At 42.5% G+C, this 13,397-nt stretch overlaps 1 protein-coding gene across 5 annotated transcripts in view; it reads left to right on the plus strand.

Annotated features, from left to right (window-relative positions):
- Positions 1–74: 74 nt before the first annotated feature.
- Positions 75–13,397, plus strand: part of PLEKHH1 (pleckstrin homology, MyTH4 and FERM domain containing H1) — a 53,424-nt gene continuing 40,101 nt past the window's right edge. The window contains exons 1-3 of one of the 5 annotated variants that reach the window (XM_071809310.1): positions 75–357; positions 5,503–5,678; positions 11,276–11,338. In XM_071809310.1, coding sequence (XP_071665411.1) covers positions 5,538–5,678; positions 11,276–11,338 — 204 coding nt within the window. In that variant the 5' untranslated portion in view covers positions 75–357; positions 5,503–5,537. The other 4 variants (XM_071809307.1, XM_065839103.2, XM_071809308.1 and 1 more) reach the window with 4 other exon arrangements.

Genomic DNA, 13,397 nt, shown 5'->3' on the forward strand with positions numbered 1-13,397 from the left:
CCCGCCCCACCTGCCTCGACTCCGAGCCCGAGAAAGGGTTAAAAGCCCGAGGCGGGTGATGTCAGTTCCTGCGCTCCTCGGGAGGGCCGGCTCTGATATTTGAGCCGGACTCTCCCGCTCGAAGGAAAACGGAGCGAGAATGGAAAAGCGCTGAATGGGACAGAAGCCGCGCCGGGCACCTGCCTGCCACCTGCCTGCCACCTGGCTGCCACCCCGCTCTGCGCGGCCGCCCGCCGCACGGGCCGGCCCCGCCGCGCTCCCCGCGGGCTCAGGAGTCTTCGTACACAGCCAGCTGCGCCTGTCATTGGTCCGGTCACTACCCCGCTCCGCTGGGGCCAGACCCCCGCGCTGGCCAAGGTGAGCCCGGGCGGGGAGGCCCTCCGACGGCCTCGGCCGCCTGCTCGCTGCCGGGAGAGGTGTCTGCCGGCCGGGAGCCCTCGCGTGGGGAGAGAGCTGTCGGCGCTATGAAGGGCTGGTCTGTGCGGGAGTGGCTATCGTAGCCTTTCTCCCCGCTTCTTTTCTTTCTTCAAGGTGACAGCGAGGGGACTGACGGGAGTGTTCTGGGGGTGATGTTGTGTCATGTCTGCTAATTGAGGTTTGCTGCTTAAAATATATAGGTCTGCTTTCGGGTTTGGGACTTTGGTCATTGAAACTGTGTGGAGGAGGTGGGGGGAGGAACGGCCACACGACGGGGAAAGGCAGCCCAGGAGTAAATACATGTAAGTCCTGCGGTCTGTGCTTTCTTCCTGGGAAGCCAAGCTGTGCGGGGCAAGACCTCTGGAGTCAGGACAGCAAAACCGGAGCCACCTTCCTGCCGTCTGGCACTTTTCCTTGTCAAGCCACCTGCATTGATGTAGAGGGAATTTTTCCGCCGTCTCCCTGGCCCTCGCCAAGCCTTGCCCTTCTTGCAGCTTGTCACGTTATTTTTTCCCCCATACTTTGCACAACCCAGGCCACACTCGTGAATAAGAAACAACCACAGTGTGGCTGGACAATTCCAGTGGCTTCAGGGTTAAAAAGCTGAGGGGTGAAACTGGTTGTGAAGTGGAAAATGAGAAAACTGGGAGCAGGGAGTTGATTAATAGTATGGGGTTTCCACACTGACTTTTGACCATCATCCATACTGCTGGCCCTCTTGGTGTTGATGCAGTGACATGAGAGGAAATGTCTCTCCCTTTACGTGTTACATTTATCACATTTCTACTGATTCCTTTTGTAGTAAGATGGTAGCTGAAAGGCCAGTACTTAGCTCCAGTGTTCCGACAGGGTCTGGTGTGTTTTGCTGGCAGGTGCTAAGAACTGCGCTCGTCTGCTGACTGAATCCCCTATGGCAGCCTAGGTAAATGGATTCCTGAGCTGAGGACACACTCGCATTTGAAATATGGAAATAGTGTTTCACTTGTCTGTATTGTTTGCACTGAATGAACAAAGCTGCAAATACTTTACATGCACTTATATCTGCACCTGAAAGTCTTAGTGTTAATTAATTGCTTTTTCTTCTCAGAAGGCTTTTCAGGTAGCAATACACAAAGTCTCTGAAGTGTTTTTAATTCTAGGCTGCATCCACTGACATCTGGGACATCAGCTAATCCTGGTCTAAAACAAATAAAACCCCATGACGTTCTGGCATAAATTTTAGCCGCATCATAATTACAACTGGACATGGGGACTACAAGTAAATATATTGACATTTATTTCGGATATAGCATTTAGTGTTGGAACTGTCTCTAATAAAAACTTACAGATATAGTCAAAGCTAGGAGTCTCATGTCTGCATTTAGCAATTGGTTCGTCGTTTCCCCCCCACTAAGTTCTAAGGACTTTTTAGCTCCCATTATCTTCACTGGAAGTTGTTTGATGCTTAACACTGAAAATCAAGCTGCTCTTTAAGAAGCGTTTGTGTGCACATGTGAGTCAAGTTTTAAAAGTCTCAGCTTGTTTGAACGAAGTGGCTGCCTCCTACTTTCCAAGTTCCTAAAGTAAGAATACCATACCTGAAAGTATCCGATTTCTAACTTCTTCATATGCCAAAGGGAAAAAACTGCACAAGTTTCATATCACCATAACCACAGAAACATGGTCTATATAACCATATAAATTCTTTATCTGATATGAAAAGTATTAATATCGGGGAGAGGGCAGAGTCAAAGAATGTAGTGGATTAAGATTGTTAAGAATACAAAAAAAAAAAAAAGTAATGAAATGGCAGGTTCAGTAGCAAGGATTTAAAGCCAGTCTGTCAAAATAAAGTTGATTTTGTAATTTGTAAAGTGCTGATGAACTGCTTATGTTTAGGAGAATGGGGTAGAGGGAATGATGCATTTAAGACTAAATGATAATTCAGAACAAATTTGAAGTTGTAAATAAAGTTGTAATTTAGGGGTAGATGTGAAACATTGTGATATAGTATCTTTCTCTGAAAATGGGTAAGGTTTTTGCTAGAGAGAGAAAAAGCCACACTTCTAATCTCTGGCCTTCAGAAATTATTTGTTATGATGACACATGGAGAATTTATTATCTTAAGTGGAGCAGATGGTGATCAATAGAAGAATGATATGACAGACAAAGAAATGACAAGCGAGAACATCACAGCACTGTGCTGAAGCAGGGCTGTTGGAAGGGAGGTAGGTATTTTACTGGAAGAGTTGACAAAGCAGGGGGTTAGTAAGGGTGGGATAAAACCCTAACGACTCAAAGTAAAATCACACATTAGAAGTAGTAATAAAGTGAGCACAAAACCTGGGAGAGCATTATTTAGAAACAACAGAGGAGGAACATATTTGGATATACTAATCAATCATAGCATAACTATGGGCCTGTTAAATTTTGCAATGGACTGTAGCACAGAGATTTTTTGATATTGTGGAGATCTGGCACAGACTTGTGCTTTATCAGTCTGCTCCTGTATCATTGTAATGGGCTCCCTGTACTCCTGTGTCTGGCATTTGCAAAGGCAAAGCCAGCCGAGATTCCTCTGTTCCAGTTGTCTTGGATTGTCTGTGAATGTTGACCACCAGTGTAATGTGGTTGTAAAAGGCAAATGCAATCAGGTGAGGTGCTCCCTAGAGGTGTGTGAAATGCTAAACACCTTTACACTAGGTTCTGAGTCTGCTCATTGCCTTTCAGATGCCGTTGTGGTCACCCTTGTCTGTGAAGGGGAATGAGAAAGATAAAACTAAACTCTTTTATAAAATGTGCACTGAAGTTGAAACAGGTGCAGAGGGAAAGTGGTGAGCTTTTTATTATGAGACTAAAAGAGCCCCTTATCTCTAGCCTTCAAAATGAGGTCTTTAAGGAAAAACTATTGATATCTATAAATATGCCAAGAGGTAAATATGAGGGAGGGGTGAAAAAGAAACCAAACAAAACCAACAAGCTAGCTAAGCTAAAGGGCAATGTTCTACAAGAATGAACAGATACAAGCTGGTTATGATTATATTTATGCTGGTAATTAGAAGGTGGATCATTAGAGGGGTGAGGTTCTAGAACAACAGGAATAGTGGGAGTGAAACTGCCTGCATGGTTCTAGGGAAGGGCTGCGTTCATTTATGAAAGGTATTATATGATGCCATTGTTTACAGTGAGAAGAAACACTTAATGATTCAGGACATCTATCCCATTCTTAGATTTCCTATTCAGAATGGAGTATTTTAGTTCAACCAACAATTGTAGACTCTCTGAGGAAAAAACTTTTGCTCTGGCGTAAGCTGTATGGTAAATCAGATTCCTTTTACTTTGTGCCGTTGAAGTTTATCCCATTCATTCATATGTCCTCTTCGAACTTAAACTCTACAAATAAAGACTAAAATCTCTTTATACCTATATTAAAGAGAATAGCATTTCCTTTGAGAGCTGAATTATCATGTCCAGAACAGAGTTAACTGTTAACAAACTTATGGCATTGTAGAATCTTTTCTTGACTTTGTGCACTCTTTTGGCTTGAGAAGCACTGATAGTGATGTGAGAGGGAAACGCTACAATGTTGTAAAGTGAGCCAAAGGTAACCTGGGTGAATGCCTGGCAGGGAGCTGGGCCTAGAAATGAAATTGGTGTGCTGGACTGAGTTGTGGAAAGGGATGGCCTTTTTATTTCTGTAAAGCTGTATATTTGTTGTTTGTATAATAGAATAGGTCTTCCTTCCTATGGCAGAGCATTTTCAGTGAGGCAGTATGGAACGTGAGTGTGCCTCTTCCTTGCTTTATTTAAACCTACCTTCTGACCTGGAATGGGATTTCCCGAATTGGAAAGACAGGCAACTTGCTGCCTGGAAAACTTTCTATTACTCAACAAAACAACCTATATGTAAAATAACTCACAGGTAATGTTTGTAGCTAAAGGGTATAAAATGTGTCTTCCTTAACTCAGAACAGCAGGCAAATAACTGGATAGAGTGGCTTGCTACGTTATGTGTACTTACACTATTATGTATACTTAGGGTAACTGGAGTCTCAGGTCTCCTACAAGCAAAATATGAGCCAGGTGTCCTGGCAAGTGGGTACAACTAGAGGGACATCTTAAGCTTTCCTACCCTGCAAAAGCAGATAAGAAGACAGTGAGGCCAAGTGATTTCACTGCTCTCTCCCAAGTCTTGGCCTGTTACTTTGGTCCCAGTTCAGGAAAGCACCAAGTTTGCAGGTGAGAAGTTCCTTTAATAAGCATGGGTTTCAGTGTTTTGATGGAACTGATAACTGTTCTGGCTTTGTAAACACTTGTTATTGTAGGGTTATACAGCTGGATCCTAGACTCCACACACTGAGTTGGTATTATAAACCTTGTTGTGAGTGCTAACAAACACCTGAATTTGTTTAAGGATACTTTTTACGTACATTTTGTTCTCATTTTAAAAGATCTGCAAAAATATCTGAACTGTCTAAACAGTTCCTGAATAACAAAAGAAAACAACTTCAAAAACCACAGCTTTTTCCACTTTGTGGAGTTGTGTGTATCACTTGATGACTACAAGGACTTGAGTAGACCTGCATGTTTTGTCTTCAGCCTTAGCTTATTCCTGTCTGGGATCTCTTTATGCTTTAACAGAGCAATTGTTTAGATACTGTGGTATAGCTACTCTTGCAGTCTCCTTGTGGACTGACTGTATCAAATAGTTAGGGATTGAGAACACTGTTGCTTCATACATCACATTTGTATAAAACACTGGTGCCCCAAGTGAATAATGGGTCTGTGACCTGAGTTATATTTAAGAGGTTTTAGTGACTTGAGAGTTTATAGCCATACAGATACAAAGGAGGCAGGAATAAAAATACTCCTAGTCTGTATGTAGATACTGAGCAAGGATGTAAGGGTGGCAGTAAGGATGTTTGAGGAATATACAGCATGATGCATTAGTGAAGGTAAAAATTTATTTGAATATTTATCTGTTATCTATTTAAAAAGTGACCTGTAGTAGTCCTGTAAGATGGACCAAGGAAGACTAGGCACAAGGGGTGAAAAGTTTGCCGCTCTAAAATACATTCTTTTTTTTTTTCACTTTCTTTTCTGTAGGATTTTTAGAGCACCTCAGACAACATCTCAAATGGATGATTAACTTCACAATGGCAGAACTCACAGTGGAGAATGGCAGCTGTATGGATTGGCAAAAGCGATGCCTTGCCTTGGAGTCCCAGCTCTTCAAATTCCGCTTGCAGGCAAGCAAGATCCGAGAGCTGTTAGCTGAGAAGGTGAGGCAGTGGTGGCTTCTACTGTGTGGTGAGTTATGGCACGAAAGCAAAAAATCCCTAAAAGCTGAGCTATCCAATAAAACTGTTACTTGCAGTGGGGATCTCTTCCTTGATTACAGTTTGGCATTGCAATCTGCATATCACTTGACATACAGAGATGTGCCTTGTCAGAGTGGTGTAAAGTGGCATTAATGAAAATAAGAATTTGACCTTGTTTACAGGAAAATCACCAGGTATTTGGACTCTACTGGAAGATGCTGTATGAACAATATTCTGAACATGTAAAGTGATTGGGGCAGCTGCAGAGCAAAGATGGATATTTGGCATAAGAACAGCAGGATTGGGACTTGGCTGACAATAGAAAAGCTTACAGGAGCGCAGATTACACTGGAATGTTAAAATACTGGACACGGGTACATGTACTGCCATAGTGTTAGAATAACATTGCATACCCAGTCAAAACATTCTAGGGATACTGAAGAGCAAGACTGAGTGCTTTGAGATCTGTTTTTAGAGGCATCTCCTACTAATTTCTTTCAAGTGCACTAAGTGAATTCATTTGCAGCCCTATTGGAGAGGACTGGCAAAGATTTGAGGGTCTTGATGGGGTAGTTTATTTTTTTGTTTGTTTGTTTCCATCATTGTGTGGATTTTTGGTGTTTTTTCTTTACATTAAATTGAGTTATGTGAATTAAAGCTTTTTCACTACTTCTAATTTGCATACAATCAAAGTTTGTAGGTTGCTGTGGGGTTCCTTCTTTGTTTCAAAATGTGGCTTACACTATCACAGTCCAGTCCAAGATTACTCAGATATTCAATTGCTATTGGAAAGTGAGAACAGTTTCTTTCAGTCACAGTGTGCCAATGAAGTTGAAGTCTTCACAACTGACTGCAGTTTACTCCAAGTGCTTTTCAGCTGTACCTGATGACAGATATGTTCTAAACTCACTTTTGCTCTATGTTGTATTACGTAACTTTTATGTGTATATTCTTGTTTGTTGGTTTTGCATGTTTTTACATCCAAATGACATCTACTTTAGAGTGAAGCAATTTTCATCCTTGCTTTAACTTCAGTTACCTTTCCACTAGTGCCTTATACTGCATGAAGCATTCATTCCACCCTTCATATTTTAAGAAATTATGCAATTATAAGCACCCTCTTCATCTTTTCAAGGTAGCTTCTGAGAGGGACCTTATTGATTACTTAACTTGGAAAACACTGAAAGGGGCTGTAAAGTCTGTTTAGATAAAGGTGTAAAAAAAAAAAAAATCACGTATAAATGTGATTCAGGTCTGGTAAAGACAACCAGTACTCTATGTGCAATACTTTGTTTGCTGCATTATGGAACCTGTGGCCTCATGTTTTATTAATTTCTGTGCTGAGAGACTGTCTGACCACCCCCATGCAAAACAAAGAAACCCACCTATCAAACTTTCTTTTTGGAGAATAGACTTGCCAGAAATCTTTTGACTGTCTCTGTAGGGAGGTTTGTGGGCTATGGCAGAGAATGAAGTTTTCATCTGCTTCAGGGGGCTCCTCAAGGAAGGGGCCTGACTGCCATTAATCCAGCCGTTCAGTCAAATCGATGTTCCCTTTGTTAAGATTAAGAAGCAGCTTGGTTCAGTGATCAGGTTACTCTGTAACTACTTGCACAGCAGTTGTAGGCCTACTTGCAGGGTCAAAGAGCTCGCAGGTTTACAGTTCCCCACTCCGAATGTCGTGTGGGAAGGGGAGAGCCTCAGGGACCGTGGGGCAGCTTCGGCGGGTTTTTCTGGCACAAATGGACTCCAGGCACCAGAGCAGGTGCTCACCTTGCAATGCTGATGCTGACTGTTGCTGCTGGGAAGCGTCCTGTGCCTCGGATTCACAACCACTGCAACAGCTTGCCCAGAGACCCTCCATCCCTCTTCCTCCATTGCCACAGGGCTCCCCAGTAGTCACAGCAACCTGGGCTCCTGTCCACGCTGCATCCCATCAGATGGGCAGTGATGCAGAACCAGAGAAGGTGCATGCTTTATTCGTAGTGATGCCAGCTCCACAGATTTTTATCATAGATTTTATAGTAACTGTGATTTTTTTTTTCTTCTTTATTCTTCTTCTCCTTGCTGCTCTCTCTGTGAGAGAAAAGAGATTCAGACATATTTGAAAGAGTACCACATTTTCAAATAGTTGGGGTTTTTGGGTGTGGGGGAGAAGATCTTGAGAAAATGTGAAGTGGGCACAGTTTGAAGCTGCATTGCCCAGCCTGTGGTGAGCATTGCCCCTGGCATCCTCTGATATGGTTTGCAGCAGCAGGGGAAAAAAAAAAGTAGCTTTGCCAGTGAAACTGAAGAATGATGTTAAAAGCAGTATGGTACTTGCTCACCAGCTAGGTTGTTTTAAATCAGTCTTTATAACTAATTTTATTGTTTTAAGGCAGATTTTACTATTTTAACTCCCAAAAACACCCCAGCAACTCATTCATGCCTGACATTGGTAGCACAATGTGCGCTAACAGTTTAAATACCTCCGATTATTAAAATCCGCTTAGATTGAATAATCTAAATCACTGTTCAGAACATGAGGAATTTAAAACCCAAGAGTTTAACTGCCAGTGCCCTAGTTCACATGGTGTGAATTTGAAGGTTGGTAGCCTGGTCTTGGCTATTGAGCAGTGTCAGCCAGCTGCACAGATCCTGGCTGCAGGCTGGGACAGCAGAGGGACCTCAGCTCCTGGTCTCAGAGACAAAGCTCTGCCATTCTGCTGGAGCCCTGCAGGGCACAAGACCCCTGGGTCCTGCCTTTTTGTGGATGTCAGCAGGGGTTGTGATCTCTTTGGAAACAGGCAGTTGTTTCCACTCTGAAGTTCTTGTACACACACAAAGAAAGGGATACTCCTCTCTCTGTTGGGGAGAAACATAACAGACTGTTGCCTTGGCAGCAAGACGACCTGGTTAGGAGTGAGCTCTGGAAGAGAACAACAGGACGAAAATGAGGCTGACATATGCAGGAACTTTTTTCACTCAGTTTTACTTAGTGTGTTCTGAGCCATCAGGAGAAGGAAAGCCTATGTGAATGGTTGATAGAAGGATCTTCTGCAGCTTTTACAAGGGTCATCTGGGTAGCTTTTAACCTGCTTCTGTCTTACTGCAATAAACAGCACTTGGAAAAATCCTCTTTTGTCTCCTGCAAGCATGGCTAGACAACTGGGCCTGTTTTTCTCCATACAAGCTGCCTGGGTTAATGTCTGGGAGAAAAGTTACTTGAATTTGGCTTGGTCACTAAGTTTTTTATGTGACCTGGGTCAAGTTGCTTAGTAGCATTTGTCAAATTATAAAGCATTTTGAATGAAAGGACCCATGTAAATACCAAGCATTATTATTAATTCATTGAGGGATTTGAAAGAGCCTTACAAGCATGAATGTATTAAATCTGAATGCGCTCCAGTGAGACAGATGACACCAGAGATGGGTGAAGTAATCATTTTGTGTACATGAGAAACACAGCAGTTATTTAACAGTTCATAGTAGGACAACCCAACAATGTAGTCAAGGAAGTTAAAAAAAGTAGAAGTTCATTTAAGGTTACAGAGGGAATTAAGATGACAAAAGTAATTTATTTGACTGGATCTTAGCCAGGTCACCCTCCTTGCACAAGAAGTTTCATAACTCCAGTGATCAGGAATGGTCTCGGCACACGTTCTCTGCCCTGATCAGGAACCAGATCTGCTAGTAATGCAGTGCAAACTATCACAAGGCTGAGACAACAAAGATTTTTTTTTTTTTTTTTTTTTTTTTTCGGTCACATCAGTGCTGTCTTAAAATAACTCGAATCTTTCATGGAGATCACCCACCTTGTAAAGGATTGCATTTTTAATCTATGAGGATAGCCTTTGGGAAAAGGTCCAGAGATTCACCTAAAGTCTATGCTGTGAATGTAGACCCTGACATTTCGTCAGAAGGTTACTCTGAAGCTACTGTCTTTGTTTCACAAGGTGTATTATATATCCAGTTAGCATCTGTCTTTCACCAATGTATTTTGCTGCTACCTGTCAGTGGTGATGACTGTCCAGAGACTAACAGATAAAAACATGGGTAGATCACTGTTCCTAATGGACACAAATGCATGTCGTAACCCAGACTGCTGCTATCTGCATTAGATTGCCTTAAACTCAGTCTCTACCAAGACTCTCAGAGGCTGGGTTTTCAGTCAGAGGACCTTCAGCTGTCTGTGCAATATTCTGTGGCATCTCTCTGTTCCTCCGCCAAAGAAATGTCTGTGATTTGGTTATGAAGCTCCGTAAACCATGATGTCATCCATTGCTCCACCGAGAAAAACCCGAGAGGTATCATGCTAAATGTGGCATTTTCTGATCTTCATGATTTGAATTTGTTGTGGCACGGCTTTTTTAGTTATATGACCATTGAGGTGTCTACATATATGTATCTTTCTGATACGTTTGTCAATAGGTGTCAGTCTGTTCTTATGATCAGTGTGTATGTTTGAAAAATCGTCCTGTTGGCATTTGAAGGAAGGGAAATGGAAACGTGAGAATGATCATGTCTCCAGTCTCGGCCGTCAGCTCAAGGGGAATAAGTCCCACTTTCAGAAGTATTGTTTTGGTACTCATACTGACCAGCCTGAATACTTGGCTCCAGTGCTTTATCAAAGATCATAAAATGCATTGGAGAGAAAAGGAATTCAGTTCCTCTTATAGTTTGTTTTCTGCTTGAAGCATGATTCTTTTAAGCTTCTGAAGCTGCTTCTATGTCATTCCTTTATTAGTAAAACACAAATAAATAGTGGACACTCTGTGAAGAATTTCTCAAATTTTGCAGGTTAGTGGATGAAACTCAATGTCACTGATTTTACATTATTTGGCTTAAAAAACAAGCTGGGCTGTAGTGGTAAGTTGTTAGAGGAATCCCAGGTATATCTGCGTTTCACTGAGAATGAAGTGACTCATACACATTTAGAATAAAATCCTATTCAGTGTCCTTTGACATCAATAGCAGCAATGCTCAGATAAAGAATCACAGAATTGTCAGTTAGCAAAGCTCTTTAAAATTAAAAGAAACATAGGAAAATTAAGATCATTGTTAATCTTGTCAGTTATGATCTTGTGATGCATTAGACGCCAAAGCAAAGTACTCATTGGTTATAATGTGGCATTTTGGAGGACCTGCTGTGAGCTTTCCAAGATGTATTCATTTTTATTTATTTTCATGAATGAATCCTAGCTGAAATAAAACCAGGAAAGAATGGCATGCTGTAGACAGGCTCCTTGCAAGGACAGCCCATGGTGTGTAAATTTTAGGGACGGGGTCAAGACTTTGGGACCATTCCCTTGACCCATGTAATGAATGATGAAGCTCACTAGTGAGAAAACAGTTCCGGTAAATTCAAAGTAGGGCAGTAGACTGAAAAAGGTCAAAGGTGCTTTTTTCTTTTTTTTTTTTTTTCCTCATTAAAGCAGTCCAGTTAACCCCAAAGATGCCAAAGATCTGTAGACCTGCACAAGAAATGGAAGATTCCTGGGTAAAACATGAATTTCCAGGTGATGTTAATTTCTTTTCTTTCTTTACCCATCTCCCCTTCTTCTCTTTTGGCTCTGAAGATGCAGGAGTTGGAACAGAGAGTGATAGAAGCAGAACAAAGAGCTGAGGATGCAGAGAAACAGGTAAGAGATTGTCTTCTGTTTGCTCCGGTACAAGCCAAGCAGGAACTTACTCGAAATTCCCCACAGTCTAGCATACAGACTGCATGCTGCAGTGCTGTGCTTTGCTCTGCTAGGGAGACATTGATTTTCGGTGATGAATGGATTTTCTGGTCTCCTTCCCAGTCTTTCAGCCTGACCTATGGATAGGCACCTAAATAGGTTCAACCTGAAGCGAAAACCAGCACCATGTATCTGCGTTTCAGCTTCACAGCCTTTACCCCTCATCCATGATAAGCATGTTTGGTTACAGAAAAGGATGCTATACCTCAGGATTAAAGTGCAGAGACAGAACTGCCTGGCAGTGGGTCCTCAGAAAACAAATACTCAAGAGTACTGGTAAGGACTTGTCTACAAGTAGAAGAGGTTCTGCGAAAGAAGTAAGGGTGTGCCTGCAAACCCATCAGTACTTTTGGACTTTCTTTTCAGTAATTACTGTCTGGCTTGGGAGAAAAGCAGTAAGAGCTGGATTCATTTCATATTACTGTAATCATCTAAAAATTAGGCATATTTTCTAAGCTAGTCCTTCTATGCTTCTTGAATAATGGAGAGGGGGGGAGAGAGAGAGATTTCAGCTTGTGAGCCAGGCTATAAAGAATAATGGACCTCTGGGAAGCAGATTGTTGTACAGTCTGTGTTGTAAGGAGTATTATAAAAACAAAAGAGCCAAGAAGGGCCAGATGGACTGAGCTCCTGCATCACTGCAGAGTACTGCTGAAGGGAAGGTTTGGAGTGAACCAGCTCGCTCAAGCTGGTCAAGAGCTCCAGGACTGAGCATTGAGTCAGAGATTAAAGCACAGAACTAAGAGCTATGCAGGATGGCCAAGAATGGCTGTTGAAGAGGACTTCAGTAGTGAAGGACTGAATAGGCAGTGTTATAAGCACTGGGAAAAAGTATTGCCCAGGAATCAGGAACTTGAAGCACCTGGTAAAGTATTCTGTCTGCAAAACGTACTATTCTGTGCCAGTTTGATATTGATGTCAAGATTTTTTTCCGACCAGCTTAAATATAGGAAAGATGTTATGTCTCATCAGCATGTCGTTGGCTTCTATGCTAGATCAGTAATAGCCAACCAAGAACCAGAGTTGTTCTTGATAGTGGCGTCAGTAAGTCCATGCCCAGCCAAAACAGGCAAAGGTAACGTTGTCACTGTGACAGCACCAGCAGGAAATATAGTTACTGCGACAGGCCAATGAAGGAAGTTTCATACTAGCAGACACCTCAATGACAGGAGTAGAGTGTCCATGATATGGTAAGGTGCAATGGCAGCAAGGGAGCAGATGGAGGGCAAGTCAAGGCCAGGTCAGAGAACGAGCAAGAAAGGGAGAACTTGGCTGGGGAGGTGTAGGAGAAATGAGGATTGCCTTCATTCACCTGCCATCAGCAGTTCTGCAGCCATGTGTTGGCAGATCCTAAAGACTAGCAACCCTCAAAGTTGCAGGATTCACCTTTCCAGTGGCCTTATCCACATCCAGAGATAAGTGTTCCTAGAGAAATACTTCATTGCTGCCTGACAGCCTGAAGAAGTGACAACATAAGGAGTAGGACCATTTCGTTCCACTAACAAGTATGTTCACCATGAATGAGAAGCAGCCGACAAATGAGAGGGCTCCACATCAAGTGTAAAATCCCTTGTTATCTTTCTCTCCAGGAGTCTGGGGGGTTGGATTTGTTAATTCAATGGGCTCCCTGTAGCTGCCAACCTCAATTAAGGAAATCACATGTTTGCAGTCCCCTCTCTGAGCCTCTAGTACAGAGTCAGCATTTAGGCATCAGACAGAAAGGAGGGGCTGTTTCTTTTTACTATAATCACTCTAAACTCTAATGAAAACACATGCGACTCAGCAGGCTTAGTTTTCTGGCTCACATGTTGGGTGCCTACCTTTCTGATTCAGTGTGAGGAAGAGGCAGTTTGCTTCTCTGCCTAATGCAGGCAGACAGGAGAACAAAATGCAGCTTCTGCAAGTATGAAGTGTAGGCTGCTCAATGGAGCATGAGTAACTCTCTTCACAGACTCTGTGA

Source organism: Patagioenas fasciata, chromosome 5 (assembly GCF_037038585.1).
Source record: "Patagioenas fasciata isolate bPatFas1 chromosome 5, bPatFas1.hap1, whole genome shotgun sequence".
Lineage (NCBI taxonomy): Eukaryota > Metazoa > Chordata > Aves > Columbiformes > Columbidae > Patagioenas > Patagioenas fasciata.